The sequence below is a fragment of the Mobula birostris genome, chromosome 3 (assembly GCF_030028105.1).
Source record: "Mobula birostris isolate sMobBir1 chromosome 3, sMobBir1.hap1, whole genome shotgun sequence".
Taxonomy (NCBI): Eukaryota; Metazoa; Chordata; class Chondrichthyes; order Myliobatiformes; family Myliobatidae; genus Mobula; species Mobula birostris.
The window spans coordinates 49,062,104-49,080,365 of record NC_092372.1 but is presented as its reverse complement, the minus strand read 5'-3'; the positions used below and the strand labels follow the sequence as shown (position 1 = coordinate 49,080,365).

Here is an 18,262-nt window from a genome sequence, read left to right as displayed (position 1 = left end):
AAGTGTCAGATACATAACTAATTTCATTGGCCTCATAATCTCTTTTAGTTATTCCCAGAGCACCTTATCAGAAAAATAAGGTCTCACTTTATCAGAAAAATACCACTATTCTCTCTGTAAGTTAAAACAAACTTGTTTCCTCTCTTTCCTAGATCTGACAAAGGATATTTTGACCTAAACCACTAACTTTTCTCTTTTCCTAGATGCTGTGTGGCTTGCTTAGTGTGTGCATCTTTCTTCTGTTTTTATTTCACATTACTACCAATTTTTTTGATTGTCACAAATAATATTTATTTTGGTTTTCTTGGATCTTATTTATTCTATGAATTCATCATTTTTTACAGGTTTGCTACAGCATTAAAACAATTTAAAGCACTAAATCCCTTGATACTTTTTAGTGGTGACTGCTTAAATCCTTCCCTCTTAAGTACAACTACAAAAGGACGACACATGATACCAATTCTTAATGCTTTTGGAGTACAGTGTGCAGTATTTGGTGAGTAATTTTAGATATCATAAGTTGACATGAGTTACCTGACTTGATTTTTGTATTTCATTCCTATAGTATATTTTTCTAATTGAAATTAGCTTCAGCAGAATAGATAAATCTAATGGCTAGCCATGACTTTTTATTTGCTTTAAATATACGGTAGTTTCCTACATAGTTCTTAATATTTCAGTTTTTAGGCTGTTTTTCTACATTTGATAGCTAAAGTTTTGAAGTATCAGATTATGGCTACAATCGGAATTGGATCAGTACATTTTGTTTACTGGACGTTTGTTTTACAGGAAATCATGAATTTGATTTTGGAGTTGACCTATTGGAAGAAATAATATCAGATATGCATTTCCCTTGGTTACTCAGCAATGTGTATGACTTATTTACTTCTGAACCACTAGGACATGGTATAGGAAGCAAGTTATTGGAATGGAATGGTGTAAAAATCGGTTTGATGGGATTGGTGGAAGAAGAATGGATTGATACTTTACCAACTATTGATAGGACAAATGTGAACTTTATTGATTACGTCATTGTTGCTAACCAACTTTCTGAAGATCTTCGAACCAAAGGTGCACAACTTCTGATTGCCTTGACACACATGAAATGGAGTAATGATATTAGACTTGCAAGGAACACTGATGGGTTGGACCTGATTCTAGGAGGCCATGATCATGATTATGGCACCAAATTAATTAATGGAACTCTAATCATCAAAAGTGGATCAGATTTTAGAAACCTAACCAAAATTGACATTACAAGAGCTTTTGAGAATAACTATAAGTACACCACACAAAAGATAAACATTACAGAAGATTTAGAGGAAGACGCTTCTGTGAGCAACATTGTCCAAGAATTTACTTCTAATTTGGAGGTATGTTGGCTATAGTTTAATGAGTTTATTGATGCATTTTCATTCTATAAATTTGTGTCAACAGTTGGGTTTGGTGGAACATACTTCTCTGATTGATGCCCTGCATAATTTTCTTGATGTTCAATTAACAGATAAATGTTAATTGGTAATACAAGATATTCTTGTTCAAAACACATGCATTATAACCTGTATTTACCTGGGAAAGTTAAGAATACTATTGCTGAAAGAAAAGAAAATATAAATTACAATGGGAAGAAAATGTTTGTATTTATCAATCCTCATTATCTGATAGGGCCACAGATTTTATGCAAGTAACAAAAAATAGTGGATGTTATTGATACCCTTTTTTCTAAACCCAGTGCATCTCCCAAGTAATGATAAATATGACCTATCACTCTAAAATTATGAATATGCATAAGTAAATACCAGAATCATAATCAGGTTCACTTGAACTGACATATGTTGTGGAATTTGTTGTTTAGTGGCAGTAACAGAAGTTACAATCAATCAACCAATAAATAAATAAATAGCGTTAAAGAAGTACAGCGAGGTAGTGTTCATGAGTTCATGGACTGTTCAGAAAACTGATGGCAGAGGGGAAGAAACTTTGAGAATGGGCCTTCATTCTCCCCTATGGCAGTAATGAAAAGAAGGTGTATGCCAGCTGGTGAGGGTCCTTAACAATGGATGTCACTTTCTTCAATCCCACACTTTGGAGCTTTCATATCAGGTAGTGATGCAACCAGTCCGAATGCTCTCCACACTATGTCTGTAGAAATTTGCTACAGTCTCAATCTCCTAATGAGGTATAGCCACCAGCATGCCTTCTTTGTGATTGTATCAGTTTGTTGGAGCTAGGATAGATCTTCCGAGATGTTGACACCCAGGAACTTGAAGCTGTTTGCCCTTTCCACTGCTGACCCCTCTGAGAACTGCTTTGTATGCTACCAACATCCCTAATGTCCACAATCAATTCATTGGTCTTGCTGATACCATGACATCTTGTGATACCATTCAAGCAGCTGATCTACCTTGTTCCTTAAATATAGTAAAATACTGTTGTGGTTGAAGAACCTGGGTTCTACATTATCTATATAAATGTTGTGATCAGTTTCAGACTTGTATTAAGTGGGATCCTATTGTGCAACATTGCCGCTGTTATTTTAATAAAGCAGTATTTTACACAGCTGTGTCTTGTGATTTCAAAAACAATTGCTGTTTGTAAATATCAATACCTATGATGTGAAGCCTAGTTCTTGTTTATACACCTCTGTATATATTTTATTTGTTGTAGGGATGACATCATCAGTATGCAGATAATGAATGGCAAGTCGTCAGAGTCATTATGCAAGGTTTCGACACGAAATGTCAACAGGATTCTTTCCTCCCATAGATGCTGCTTGACCTGCTGAATTCCTCCAGCAGACTGTTGCTCAAGATTTTAGCATTTGGAGTCTTTTAAGCCTTCAAAATGCTAATGATAACAATTAGAAAAGAATGTTTCATTACTCCAGTAAAACTAGAGGCAATCAAAGAAACAAAAAGACTTACAATGTTTCTTTAGCTACTGGGCTTGTGGAGACTGTACAATAGGGACAATGCTGTTAAGATAAGGAAAGTTGCCGCCTTACTTTTCTGCAGTCCAGAACTGCTAGGTCAAAGCCAAAGATGATAGAGGAAACTGAGGCTACATCCACACTAGACCGGATAATTTTGAAAACGCCGGTTTCACGTAAAAATGACAGGTGTTCACACTAGGCGTTTTAGAAACTACCTCTGTCCACATTAAAATGGATACTTGGGTGAATCTCCTCCTACTGGGCATGCACAAGACACAGAAAACAAGCGAGGAGGAAACGGTATACTTGGTGCGCATTTGTCCAGTTACAGACTAGAAAAACTTAAAAGGAAATTGCCAAACGAAAGACTTGGTGCGCGTTTGTCCAAAAACATTTCCTACATCCATAGTCTCTTCACCGATGAAAGGGACGACAGCTACAACTAAATGCAATAAGGCTTGTTACTGGGCAAAAGTGAAATTTGCTGTTACCTCCTTTGTTTGCCTTTACTTTTGCCATGTCCTTGTGTATTATTTTGCTGTATTTAACATGTGCAATAAAACGAGTTACTGGACAAAAGTGACAATTGTGTCTATTGAATGTTTGCACAAGCAATACATTAATGAAGCGCCTTGTTAAATGTATAAAACATGTCTGCATCAGTGTTACCTTGTATTTCCATACAATGTTATATTAGGCTGTTACACATCTGTTGTCAGATATTGTTGTGGTGTTGGAGGTTGTGTTCAGGAAAACAATGAAATGCCGCGCTGCTGCCGCCATTTGTTCCGGCACGTCATGACAGCGGTTTTAAAAATAGCTGGTTACCCTGTACACACTACGCCGGATATTAGGCGTTTTCAGATTTATTCACTCTGGAGAGCATTTCTGAAAAGCTCCATTTTCGGGGGAGGAAAACGCTGTTTCAATGTGGACGGAGGGTCAAAACAAAGAGAAAAAGCTTCAGTTACGGATATATCCGGTCTAGTGTGGACGTAGCCTGAGAGGTTCCCTGAGTGTGTGGTTTGAAGGTCCATCAAAGAAATATTTAAAGACAGGTTTGTTTTATAACAATTAAAGAAAAAACATTTGCAATCTATGAAGACTTGAAAAGAAAATCTGAGATGTGATGATGTGGCTCCTTTTAATTATAGCAGTGCTGTTTCACAGGATTTAAGCACTGTTTTTGGCATGCACAGTGTCAAACTATGGATGAAAACACTGCAAAAAATGTAGTTTTGGTTAATCTCATGTTTTTAGTTTAGAGCAACAAAATATACTGCACCTATAAAAATGCCATTATTAAAATCCTGCAGAAAAATTCTGTAAGTCCAAAATTCTTCAGCTGTAAACCCCCTTTTCACATTGAAAATTATTTTTCTAATGCAATTTTCAATTATGTGAGATTTCTTAGAAATGTGATTCTTCATTAGAGCAGGACCTATGTCTATCTTCAGAATCTTTTTGTGTTGCTTCAGGATCAATTCTTGAGTTAAGTCTTCAGTACAACTCAATGCTGCAATACCCTCCTCTTTTCCTCTTTTGAATGCACTGCCCCCTGCACTAACATAGTTTGCCAAAATATGTTTAATTTCCATATTGTTGTGGTTAATTGTAAAGCTTGAGGTGCAATCTTGGCTGTGATCAGATATCTCAAAACAAAATAGAAAACACCTTGAGCCTTTTTATGAGACAATTGATCTATTTGTCCACAAATGACTGGGTGTTAATAAAGCTTTTAATATCAATTAGGCATGTATCTGCTACTACTATATTAAAATAAGGCAGTATGTCATAAATTAAGCTTAACCAATAGTAGGATTGCTAAAGCAGCAATGCACTAGACTTTATTCAATTCAGTGAGCCAGTGTTAAAACATTCTTGGAATAAGCTTAATTATTTTGATGAAATTTTGTTCCCCAAGGATGATTTTTGGCTCTTGAAGCTTTATGGAACAAAAGTATCTTACAAGAGATTGCAATGTTTCATTGATAAGGTTTTTTTAAAATTTAAAATTCCCTGTAAGGGAATATGGTAATTTAAAGTACTTACATTAAAAGTTATATTGTTTCCATCATAATATTTTGTTCATTGTTCAAACCCCCAATCGACCTTGGTAAACTTTGATGTTTTCACATATTGTTAATGATCTTAAGGAGTGTTTTGTTACTTATGATAATTTAGTAATAGAAATCTTCTGATTCTCTTTTTGACCACTCAGCCTAAAGGCATATGAAACAATTATTTTTGTTAATTTTCAGTTATTAGAATAAATGATATAATCAGAATGAACTGAGATATAGTTTAATGTAATTGCTAGTTGATGATTTACTAGATACTAACCATAAACACAAATTAATTTTTTACTTTTTTTAATCAATGCAGCACCTGTTGGGAGAAGTGCTTTGTCAGATAGAGGTAGAACTGGATGGCCGTTTCACCACAGTAAGAAAATCAGAGAGCAGTCTAGGGAATCTTGTTACCAATGCTATGCTTGAAGCCACACATGCTGATGTGGCACTGCTTAATTCAGGTATATTTTCCTCAATAGATCCTTGTTTTTAATAACTTAGTTTCTACTAAACACCTAACCAGTTCCAATAGGACTTTAGGTTGGATTAAAGTGTTGAGATCAACTGGCAGTTCTGATCCTTGCTACCTGGCTGCTCTGCAGAATGTAGAACTGTTTGATGTTAGAGGAGGTGTATAGGTAGGGATTGTTGTCTTTAAAAATTTTTAGGTGAAACAATGACACCTGTCTTTTATGGTTTTCTGAGAGACTAGAAGATGGTCATAAAGAACCTTTGTACTGTTCTGAATTACAATATCCACCCAACTTTTGCTTATCATCAGATATCTTGAATTAATCATCTCAACTATTCAGCTGCCGACTGACATAGACTATCACAATTCCTGGGACTAGGGTACTTGTGCAAAGTTCTGCTTTATTTAGGTATGGTGGGAATCAACAATGTAATTAGTCTCAGTGGTATTTCAACAAGCACTAACAATAAAAGAATGTTTGTAATCTACCCTGAAATGAAATTATAGTAATACCAAATTGTAAGGCTTCCCTCAATAGCACAATGAGTAATTGCACTGTATGATTAAATATCGATCTGTTAAAAAAAAAGCGGCAGGGTCATTTTCTGTTTTGTGGTAGGCAAGTAGATAGGCGTTGCTTTTGGCTTTGGTATGTTATCCACTCCTAATTACAAACCAGTGACTTTTACGAAAGCTTAATTACTGTTGTTAAATAAGTGCGGCATTATTTGCAAATTATTCTGCTTGCGTGGTTACATATGCTTGTGTAGGGAAAAATCTGAAGAAAGGGCACATCATGGAAATTTACGAGTGATTTTGGAAATAAATAACAAAATGTCATTGTCTATATGGTGGAAGGGAAAAGGGGAAACATTTGGAAAATAAATTTTAATGTATAGGATGCATGCTGAATGTATTATTGACAACATATGGCACGTCCTATTAATTTTGAACTTTGTAATTTATGGAGCAGGAGGCTTTGTGATCTCTGCTTTAGTAGGAAGAAAGTTGTAGTCTTATTAATAGTACAGATTGTTGCAAAATTAGAATAATAACAGTTCTTGTTCTTGTGTATTAGCATAGATGACACCCTACTTTTATTAGCATGCGTAGCATTTTCAGGCTTTGCCATGTAGTGTGTAGGAACTAATGCTATGTCAACATCATAATTGCAAATTTAAAAACTATCTGTATTCAGTGTAGATATTTCATATGGCAAATCTGAGCTCACTCATTTAATCTGAGTTTTTAGATCTTTAATCTAGAAAGATGAGATTCACTCTCATCATGGCATCTGTGATTCAGTAGTTCTGGATCTTTTAAAAATATGTTGGCAATGATATGCACAAAGCTTCTAGATAGTTGGGTCCACTAATGTCCTTCAGGTTACAGATAACTTTTGCATTCTGATTGACATATGACTCCAGGTCCACAAAGTGGACCACTTTTAACTCTCTCCTTAATTCAGGGACAGTTATGGATAGAAAATAAACATTGTGTTTATCAGAGATGTCCATATCACTTAATTGAATTTTTGAAAATCTAAATGAAAATTTCACTCTAGTCGAAAAAGAGCGACTCAGACTTGTGTCACCATCGGACAGCTGGTGTGTAGCTTTGGAGGCTATGACTCTTCAACTACACAATAGGCATATTTTGAAATATTGTAAGTGCTTTTATCCCTACTATTATTTCTGGCAAAATTCCCACCTCCTTATTACTCTCTGAGTAACATTTTTTTCCCACACCTCTCTAATCTTTCTGCCAGTTATTTTAAATCTATCACTGTGCCTTCGAGTTTTTGACTCCTCTGCTAGAGGAAACAGACCCTTCATAATTTTAGGCAGATGAATTAGATTCATCTATTTCTAGCCTATCCTGTTCCAAAGGAAACAACCACACCAATCCAATCTATCTTTATTGATAACATTTTCTAGATCCTGACAAAACCTTAAATCTCTATACCATCACTGGTGCAATCACATTTCTTTTTAACGTGTCCAGAATCTTATGTACATTATCTAGGTATTGTTGTTCACCATCCTAGCATCACTATTCTTACATTCTTTTCTTGGCTAATAAAGTACACCAAATGATTTTTGAATTTAAGGAGTTCAGAAGAAGCTGTGAACACACACTCCTATGGCTTTTTGTTCCTGCAGACTTCTCAGTAATGAAAAAAGATTGAATTCACTCCTGATTATCAGAAATAGATTCCAAACAAATCAAGGAAATAAATGCGCAACAATAAAAAGTAAATGAATCATATGGGCTCAGTAAGATAAAACTGATCAAATCTATAAAAATAATCAATGATTTTGAATTTCTAGGTACGTTACGCTCAGATCGTTTACACCCACCAGGTGATTTCACCATGCATGATCTTTTGATGGTTTTGCCTATTGTGGATCCACTCTTGGTCGTTCAGGTGACAGCTGAACAATTATTGGAAGCGTTAGAAAATGGGGTGAGCATGTATCCAGAACTTGATGGAAGGTAATTATTTTTGGGTTTTTTATCTTGAGGTAGCTTACTGGATTATGACATATGACTCTATTTAACAAAATGAAGCAAAACGTTATGAAGAAATAAAACTAGAAGTAATTCATATTGCAACATAATTATTTGTAGCTTATTTGTGATAATTTTATCTTATGTGTTGCATATGAGTTGTTTGTTGTGCATCTTGTTCTGGAAGAACATTGTTTCATTTGGGGGAATACATATATACTGTGGAATGACAATAAACTTGAACTTAATTAAGAAATCCCCTTAAATGTAATTGTTAAGTAGCTGGACTATTTGTCCCACTCATATCAGGGAGGAGACAACGTAACATCCACGCCAGGACCATTAGACTCAAAAGCAGTAAGGCTAATCAACACCTCTACCCACTAACCCACCCCTCCACACCATAATAACCACTACTTCATTATTTCCTGTCAGTTACCTTGTGTACAGACACTCCTGTGTCTAGTGTTACTTCATGGACATACAATCTATCTATATACATAAGCAATCTAATGTATTTACATTTACTGTGTTTTTATTATTATTATTGTGTTCTTTATCTTTTTTTTGTGGTGCATCGGACCCCGAGAAGCACTTGTGTACAGGAAATTATATTTATTGACATTAAGCAATCTTTAATCTTGAACTTTGAATCTTGAATAAAGAGGCATCGATAAGCGGGCGACTCTTTGCATGCAGCTTCAATGTTTAGGACTCCATAGCTGAAATCCACAGTTACAGTCATGGGTACTTAAGTAAGCAACATTGTTTTACGATGTTTAAAAAAATCTATTGATGTTCAAATTAAATGATATTGGCAGATATTGGAGTACTGCAGACTCGTGGAAAATAGAAGCGCAGAAGTCACACTTGTTTACAGGTGTGTTTGAAATGCCTAGGCCTTATACTGCACTCCTGACTATCCTGTTGGTGAATGTTCTGTCTCTGGAAAATAAACTTGAAGACCTCAGAATAAGATTGTAGTACCAGAGAGAAATCAGGGACTGCTGTGTACATTATTTCAAGGAAGTGTGGCTCATGTCTGCCATTTCTGATGCAGCGCTGTAGCTTGATGCCTTCACCATTCTCTGCAAAGACAGGACAGCTCAGTCTTTTAAAGGTAAAGGAGATGGAGTATGCTTTATGCACAGATGTTGAGATTCTGTCTTAGTCCTGCTCATCTGACCTGAAACATCTAGGGGTTAAATGTCGTCTATGTTATCTGTCGAGGGAATTTTCAGCCATCATATTGGTAGCAGTCTACATCTCACCTCAAGCCAACATCAGGCAAGCACTGGAGGAGCTAGATACTGTGATTAGCAGGCATGAAACATTGCACCTTGATGCCTTCCCTATCATTTTGGGGTATTTCAACTAGGCCAGCTTGAAGAAGTCTCTGAACAACTGCTGTCAACATATCACCTGTGGAACCAGAGGAGCCAACACACTGCTATACTTCCACCAAGGATGCTTATCATCCAATCCTACATCACTTGACTGTACTTCTACTTCTGGCATATAGGTTGAGACTGAAGACTGCAGCACCAGTTGTGAGGATCAAGAAGGTGTGGCCAATGGAGGTGGAGAAGCACCAACAGGACTGCTTTGACTTGATGGACTGGACAATATTCAGGGATTCATCTTAGAATCTGAATGAATACACTATATTGCCACTGACTTCATTAAGATCTGTGTGGATGAATGAATGTGTGCCTTTGAGAATATACCCAGACCAAACACTGTCTTGAGGGCTAGATCTGTGGCATTTAAGACCAGTGAGCCAGAAATATACAAGAAATCAAGGTACAACCTACGTTTGTATATGAAGGGCAAAAGAACAATTCTGATTGAGGTTAGAGATTAAAAAAATCAGATGCAGGTCAACTGGTTGTGTTTGTAGGCCATTACCTCCTACAAAGTGAAAACTAACTGTTATGACATGCTCCCAACCACACCAGCTTCCTGCGTTTACACACTCTCTCTCCAAAATATGGATAGCTGGTGTGGCCCCTTTAAGGGTTCAGAACTGTCCTGCTGATTGGTGCCAAGAATTAAGTATTTAAAGAGCACTTGAACTGAGGTTTGGTGCTCAATAGTAAATAGTTTTTGCTCAGTTCTTGTCTCAGCTTTATACCATGTCTCGAATCCAGACTGATACAACAGTACTTGGGTCCAAACCATCCTCATCAAGGTCTCTCATCACAGTACGATTGAGCCAACATAGATCCAATGGGGTATCAGGGTCTCTCGGCTGCTGTGACCAGCCACAACGAGAGGATTTCCAGACAGAACCTGGAGCTACATGACCTTCAGGCCACCGTGTACTAGCTGTCGCAAGGAGGGTGCCAGCGTCGCTTGGGTGAAGCTATTGGTCGCTTTGTGGAGCTAGTATATCTTCCAACCTTGGAGAGATTTGATGGAGACCCCGGTTTTTGCCGTGGCTTTCTCACTCAATGCTCTTCGGGGCATGGAAAAGTGGCCTTTATGATCCGTCTCCTGACCGGGAGAGCACTCGCCTGGGGCACTGCGCATTGGGAATGAAGGTCAAAGATTGGTGCAGTTTCAGAAGAATTCATGGCCACCTTGAGAAAGGTAGTTTACCATCCTGCCGGTACAAACAGAGCCTCAGATGGTCTGATGTAGCTGCATTCGGGAAGTCGGTCAGCGGCCAATTACGCTATCGATTTCGATTTCCAAACTTTGACGCAGGAGAGTGGGTGGAACAGGGAAGCCTTGGCCACTCTGTACCGCCATGGACTCCAGCACAAACTAAAGGATGCCCTCGGCTTGGGAGAGCCAAAAGGGGACTTGTAGCCAACAGGCCAAAGCCAGCATGGTTTCCTGAAAGGAAAATCCTGCCACTAACCTGCTGTAATTTTTTGAGGAAATTACAAGCAGGGTAGACAAAGGAGATGTAGTAGATGTGGTGTACTTGGATTTTCAGAAGGCCTTTGACACAGTGCCACACATGAGGCTTCTTAGCAAGATAAGAGTCCATGGAGTCCATGGAGTTACCAGCATGGGTGGAGCATTGGCTTATCGGCAGAAAACAGAGTGGGGATAAAGGGATGCTATTCTGGCTGGCTGCCGGTTACCATTGGAGTTCCACAGGGGTCGGTGTTGGGACCACTGCTTTTTACGATGTATGTCAATGATTTGGACTATGGGATTAATGGATTTGTGACTAAATTTGCAGATGATACAAAGATAGGTGGAGGACCGGGTAGTGTTGAGGAAACACACAGCCTGCAGAGAGACTAAGATAGTTTAGGGGAATGGGCAAAGACGTGGCAAATGTAATACAGTGTTGGAAAGTGTATGGTCATGCACTTTGGTGGAAGAGATAAATGGGCAGACCATTATTTAGATGGGGAGAGAATTCAAAATGCAGAGATGCAAAGGGACTTGTGAGTCCTTGTGCAGGATACCCTAAAGGTTAATCTCCAGGTTGAGTTGGCGGTGAAGAAGGTGAATGCAATGTTGGCATTCATTTCTTGCAGTATAGAATATAAGAGCAGGGATGTGATGTTGAAGCTCTATAAGGCACTCGTGAGACCACACTTGGAGTATTATGCGCAGTTTTGGATTCTTTATTTTAGAAAGGATATACTGACATTGGAGAGGGTTCAGAGAAGATTCACGAGAATGATTCCAGGAATGAAAGCGTTACCATATGAGGAATGTCTGGCAGCTCTTGGGCTGTATTCCCTGGAGTTCAGGAGAATGAGGGGGGATCTCATAGAAACATTCCAAATGTTAAAAGGCCTGAACAGATTAGATATGGCAAAGTTATTTCCTATGGTAGGGAAGTCTAGGAAAAGAGGGCATGATTTCAGGATTGAGTGACGTCCATTTAGAACAGAGATGTGGAGAGATTACTTTAGTCAGAGGGTGGTAAATCTGTGGCATTTGTTGCCACAAGAGGCTGTGGAGGCCAAGTTATTGGGTGCATTTAAGGCAGAGATAGATTCTTGATTAGCCAGGGCATCAAAGGGTATGGGGAGAATGCAGGGGAGTGGGGATGACTGGATAAATTGGAACAGCCCATGATTGAATAGCTGAGCAGACTCGATGGGCCAAATGGCCTACTTCTGCTCCTATTTCTTATGGTCTTAAGGACTTGGAGGCCCTCATCGACCAGTCCATCTGCCTTGACAACAGTCTGGCAGAGCTTAAGAGGGAATACATTACAAGGCCGAAGAGGGCTAGCCTGAGCTGTTGGCTAGCCCATGCAGATCGGTTACACAAGGCTCTCTGCCAGTGAGAGGTCCTGCTGTCAGAATCAAGGCTGCTGCTATTACTGTGGGGAAGCAGGTTTCCTGTGTGCTGAATATCCAAAGCTGTAGCCACCTGAAGAACTGCTGAGACTGTCCATTGTCGGGAGGACTATGATGGTAGCAGTCACAGCTCCCTATCCCATAGATGACTGAAGACGGAGTTCACCTGGGGTAAATACTGGAGCTAGGTGAAGGCTTTTGTGGGCGCTGGGGCAGTGGGTAATTTTCTGGACTTTGGAACCACCCGTTGACGTACCACTGTGAGAGTTGAGCCAGTCCTTGCCCACGGCTGTCTTGGACGGCAGCCTGCTAGGTTTCGGGCAGATCCAGTAACAGACTGTAATTTTGCAGATGAGAATAATGGGTCATGTGGAAGACCTCAGTTTCTACATCATTGACTCATTACTTACAGCCCTGATCCTTGGGCACACTTGTCTGTCCCAGCATAAACCCATTCGTGGACTGGTGTTCCACAACCCCCCCTCCCCAGATTCTCACAAGACCAATGACCAGTAAGGTAGCAAGGGGACAGTATTCAGTTTGAGGTAACCTGAAGCCCAAGGGAGGACTCCTAAATGCGGACCTTTGGAGCCTGTTCCCACTGGACCATCAGTAACATTTTGTTCCGTTGCCTGAGGATATGACAGAGTCTAGTGAACCTAGGGAGGAGACTTAGAGATTGGTTGAACCACCCCTGCCACCTAAGAAGCCCCAGGAGACATCCTCGAAGGAGGGTTCAGAAGAATTTGCAACACCCAGGCCAGTGGAGGTTCCTTCATAGCAAGGGAAAGACCTTGACTCTTCTACTGCACCACTCCTATGACTGTGCTATAGATCTTCTGCCTGGTACTTGTCCTGTGGTTGATTATGCGTGCTCTTAGGTCCAGAGAGAAATGCAGAGGCAGAATATGTAAAGGAAGTTCTTGCTTATGGGATTCATCCAGCCCTGCACCTCATAGCCAGCGCAGGCTTCTTCATACAAAAGAAGGATGGAAGCCTGCAGCCATGTACTGATTATAGAGGATTAGACCGCATATCAGTCAAGAATCATTACCTGTTTCCACTCATAAATACTGCCTTTGAGATTCCCCAAGGGGCAAGAGTATTCATTAACCTAGACTGGTGGAGTGCATACAATCTGGTCTGTATAAGGGAAGGCAACGAGTGCATGACTGCATTCAGTACACCGACAGTGCTCTACGAGTATCCGGTTATGCCCTTAGGTCTTGCAAATGCTCCAGAAGTTTTTCAGACATTTATAAACAATGTGCTCTGGGATACTCTCCATAAATATGCCTTCATCTACTTGGATGATATCCAAATCTTCTTGAAGTCCATGGAGGAACACGTCACTCACGTCAGGGACATTTTAAAGAGGCTTCTAGACCATGGACCTTATGTTAAGTTGGAGAAGTCCAAATTTCACGTGACAACCATTTCATTTTTGGGTTTCATCATCTCCAATGACAACCTCAAGATGGACCCTACAAAGACCTAGGCAGTCAGAGATTGGCCACAACCATCCGGTGTCAAACAAGTCCAACGATTCCTGGGGTTTGCTAACTTTTACTGGAAGCTCATCAGGAACTTCAGCTTGGTGGCAGCTGTACTGATGGCTCTAACTGAGAAATCCACAGGCCCCTTTAACTGGGCTACCAAAATGGAGGCTGCTTTTGAAGAGCTTAAACAGCAGTTCACATCAGCTCCCATCTTGGTTTTCCCTAACTCTGACCTTCCCTTCATTGTGGAGGTGGATTCCTCAGACATCAGAATGAGTGCAGTAATGACTCAACGGTCACCTTGAACAGTAAACTGCACCCATGTGCTTTCTTTTCCAGGCAGCTATTCCCAGTAGAGAGAAAATACCACACTGGGAATCGAGAGCTATTAAGCTGGCATGGGAGGTATGGTGTCATTAGCTTTACAGACCACAAGAACATGGCTTATATTTAGAAGGCTAAGAGACTGAATTCCAGGCAGGCCAGGTGGTCTCTTTTTCAACCACTTTAACTTTGTCCTGACCTATTGACCTGGGTCAAATAATCTAAAACAAGATGCTGTGTCTCGTCGGTTTGATGAACCTGAAGGAGAGGAGCAACTTGCCACCATTTTGCCCCAGGCTAAGGTGATAATGCCAATCCGTTGGGGAATAGATGAACTAGTTGACAAGGATTGGGCACAAGGATGGTCTTCCTGGTCGACTGCTTGTCCCACGCTTTGTCAGGTCACAGGTACTCCAGTGGGGACATTCATCAAGAATGACTGTTCACTCTTAGATTGCCAGGAGGTATTGGTGGCCCAAAATGGTGAAAGAAATTTGATAATACATGCAGGCATACAAGATGTGTGCCGGGAACAAGGAGCCCCATTTCCAACCTCAAGGGTTTCTCCATCCCCTACCTGTTTCGGACTGAACGTGGGCGCACATCTCCATGGACTTTGTCACAGGTCGTCCACTTTCAAGGAGGAGGACCGTCATCATGGTAATTGTTGATCAATTTTCAAAGGCCAGCTGATTCATTGCCTTGGACAGGCCACCATCTGAGGTGGAGATGGCTGAAATTGTCCTGGACCAGGCCTTCAGAATCCATGGTTTTTCAGTGGACGTAGTCACGGATCACAGTCCACAACTGGCATCACGTTTCTGGAGGACATTTTGCAAGCCATTTGGAGCAACGGTGAGTCTTTCCTCTGAGTTTCACCCGCAGTTCAATGGCCAGATGGAGTGGATGAACCAAGATATAGAATGTACCCTAAGATGTCTGGCCTCTGAAAGACTGGACAAGTATAGTGACTATTTGATGTGGGCAGAGCTTGCCCACAACACTTTACAGCATTTGGTCCATAGGATGACGCTTTCGAATGCCAATTTGGGTATTCTGTGCCAGTATTAACTGAGCAGAAGGCCAAGGTTGGGGTTCCTGTGGCCGAAGATCTTGTCTGACGCTGCAAGGAGAAACAGACAAGAGAAATTTTGTTAGCCTCTATCCAGAAGGCTGAAATAAAGGCTAACCACAGGAGAAGACAGGGACCAGTTTTGTAGCCTGGGTAATGGATCTGGCTGTTGACTCAGGATTTGCCTTCAGGTGTAGTCTAGGAAATTGGCGCTCAAGTTCATTGGACCCTTCAAGGTTCTCAAAAAGTAAACCCGGTGGCTTACACTTTGCAACTCCCCAAGACGTTTAAGATCAATGCCACTTTCCATATTTCCAAGTTGAAACCTGTGAGTAGCAGCCGTTTAGCCCCACCACCGTCAGCTCCATAGCCACCCAGATTTGTTGATAGAGATCAGGTTTTCACTGTAAAAGGAGTTCTGGATTTATGAACTGTTCTGGATGTTTGGCAGTTTCTTGTGGACTGTGAGGGATTCAGACATGAGGAACGGTGCTGGGTTCCTGAAAGGGATCTCTTGGATCCGCTCTCATCCATGACTACCATCATTGTCTCTCTGAGCAGCCAGGGCCATCAGGCGCTGGCTGCAAGAGAGGGGGTCCTGTCATGACAGGCACCCAACCACGCCAGCTTCCAGTGTTTTAGATGCTTTAGCTCTCCAGAATATGGATAGCTGGTGTGACCCCCTTTAAGGGTTCAGGACCGTCCCACCAATTGGCAATCATGTTTTGTGTTTCGGGTTTCAAGTATTGAGCATTTAAAAAGCATCTGAACTGAGGTTCGGTGCTTAATTGTAAGCCTAACTGAAGGTATCGTTCACTGTTTTGTTTTTGCTGAGTTCTCATTCCAGCTCTATACTATGTCTCAAGTCTGGCCTCGGATACTCCAGCATTTGGGTCTAAATCATCCTTGTCAAGGTCTCTCATCACACTAACATCATGAATGGCTGTGATGCTTCACTTCCAGATAAGCTCAGTGTCTTTTCTGCACACTTTGTGAGGGAGAATAAACCTACACCTGTTCGTGTCCCTGCAACATCTGGTGACCTTGTGATCTCTCTCAGAGATTGACGTCAGAATATCTTTCAAGAGGGTGAACCCTCGCAAGGCACCAGGCTCAGATGGTGTGCCTGGTGGGGCTCTGAAAACGTGTGCCAACCAACTGGCGTGAGTTTTCAAGGACATCTTCAGTCTCTCACTGCTGCAGTGGGAGGTTCCCACCTCCTTCCAAAAGATGATAATCAAACCAATGCCCAAGAAGAGCAGGGTTAATTGCCTTAATGACTATCATCCAGCAGCTCTCACATCTACTGTGATGTAGTGCTTTGACAGGTTGGTAAAGGCCAGGATCAACTGGTGCCTAAACAAGGACTTGGACCCACTGCAATTTCTCTATTGCCACAATAGGTCTATGGTGGACACAATCTCACTGACTCCATTTGGTCTTGGATTACGTGGACAATAGCAGTTCCTATGTCAGGCTGCTATTTACTGATTGCAGCTCAGCGTTCAACACAGTCATACCCTCAGTTCTAATTAACAAGCTCCATAACCTGGACCTCCGTACCTCTCTCTACAACTGGATCCTTAACTTCTTCACTGGTGGACCACGGTCAGTGTGGTTTGGAGATAATATCTCTTCCTTGCTGACAATCAACTAGCATACATCAAGGTTGCATGCTCAGCCCTCTGCTCTACTCCCTCTACTTCCATGACTGTGTGGCTAGCCACAGCTCAAGTGCCATCTGTAAGTTTGCTGATGACACAACTATTGTTGGCAAAATTTCAGATGGTGACAAGGCGTAACCATGACACGGCTTATGGACTTGTTTCAGCCAGGAGCCCGGCCATCCGGGATTAAGTGTCGGCTTCGGGGCCCGACCCAATCGACAGCCCAGGCCCCCGGCAGCTGGAAGTGGCAGCGGAGCCTCCCCAGTTACTCGGCCCGACCCGGAGCGTGCGACGACGTGACAAGCCAATCGATCCCCGTGGGATGCTTCCACCAACATCAAAGAGCTGACAACAAAACATTGCATCGATGGAAACCTGGAAAGATGCACTACTTACCGAGGAAGCGTGGGAAGATAGCTGGGCTGCTGGTCAGATTGAAGCTGAGGGGCTTCAGGGTCCCTCTGCCCACCATCCTACTAGCTAATGTGCAAGCCATAGAGAACAAGGTGGATGATCTTAAAGGGAGACTCACCTACTGCAGGGAGATGCAGAACTGCTGTGTATTCTGACCTGGCTCTCCCTTGCCACCCCCGACTGTGCCATCCGACCGGAGGGATTTTCAATCCATCGGATGGACCGCACGGTGTCTTCGGGGCAAGATGAGGGTAGGTGGTGTCTGCCTTCTGATCAACACTGGGTGGTGCTCAGACACAGTGGCACTGACAAGCTCCTGCAGCCCGGACCTGGAACACCTGTCGGTGAAGTGTCACCCCTACTATCTGCCACAGGAATTCACCTCAGTCATACTGACAGCGGTCTACATTCCCCCCCAGGCGGACATGGAGTGTGCTGTGAACATACTGTATGCCAACATCAGTGAACTTGAGACCAGGTATCCGGAGGCTTTGCTCATTACAGCTGGGGACTTTAACCAGGCCAACCTAAGAAAGGCGCTGCCAAAGTTATACCAACATGACTCGTGCCCCACTAGAGGCCTGAATATACTTGACCACTGCTACACGGCAGTCAAGGCTGCCTACTGTTCCGTCCCACGACCTCACTTCGGAAAATCAGACCATCAGGCCGTACTCCTCCTCCCGGCTTACAAACAGAAACTGAAGCAGGTGGTCACTGTGTCAAAAGTAGTGTCGCGTTGGACAGAGGAAACGGATGAGGTCCTCTGTGACTGCTTTGAATTGGCGGACTGGTTAGTATTCAAGGACTCGGCAGCTAACCTTGATGAGTATGCTTCAGCTGTCACGGACTTTATTTGGAAATGCACAGAGGACTGTGTGTCTCGCAAGACGATCCGGGTATTCCCTAACTGGAAACCTTGGATGAATTATGAGGTCAAGTCTCTTTTAAAGGCTAGAGCTGCGGCTTTTAGGTCCGGGGATACCAGGCGCTACACGGAATCCAGGTGTGAACTCCGGAAG

The 18,262-nt window shown here is 41.7% G+C and overlaps 1 protein-coding gene across 1 annotated transcript in view; it reads left to right on the top strand.

Annotated features, from left to right (window-relative positions):
- The first annotated feature begins 431 nt into the window (after positions 1-431).
- Positions 432-18,262, top strand: part of LOC140195024 (trifunctional nucleotide phosphoesterase protein YfkN-like) — a 116,822-nt gene continuing 98,991 nt past the window's right edge. The window contains exons 1-4 of the mRNA XM_072252597.1: positions 432-496; positions 790-1,373; positions 5,318-5,465; positions 7,807-7,972. Of these exons, the coding sequence (XP_072108698.1) occupies positions 451-496; positions 790-1,373; positions 5,318-5,465; positions 7,807-7,972 (944 nt within the window). The 5' untranslated portion in view covers positions 432-450. The remainder of the gene's footprint in view (positions 497-789; positions 1,374-5,317; positions 5,466-7,806; positions 7,973-18,262) is intronic.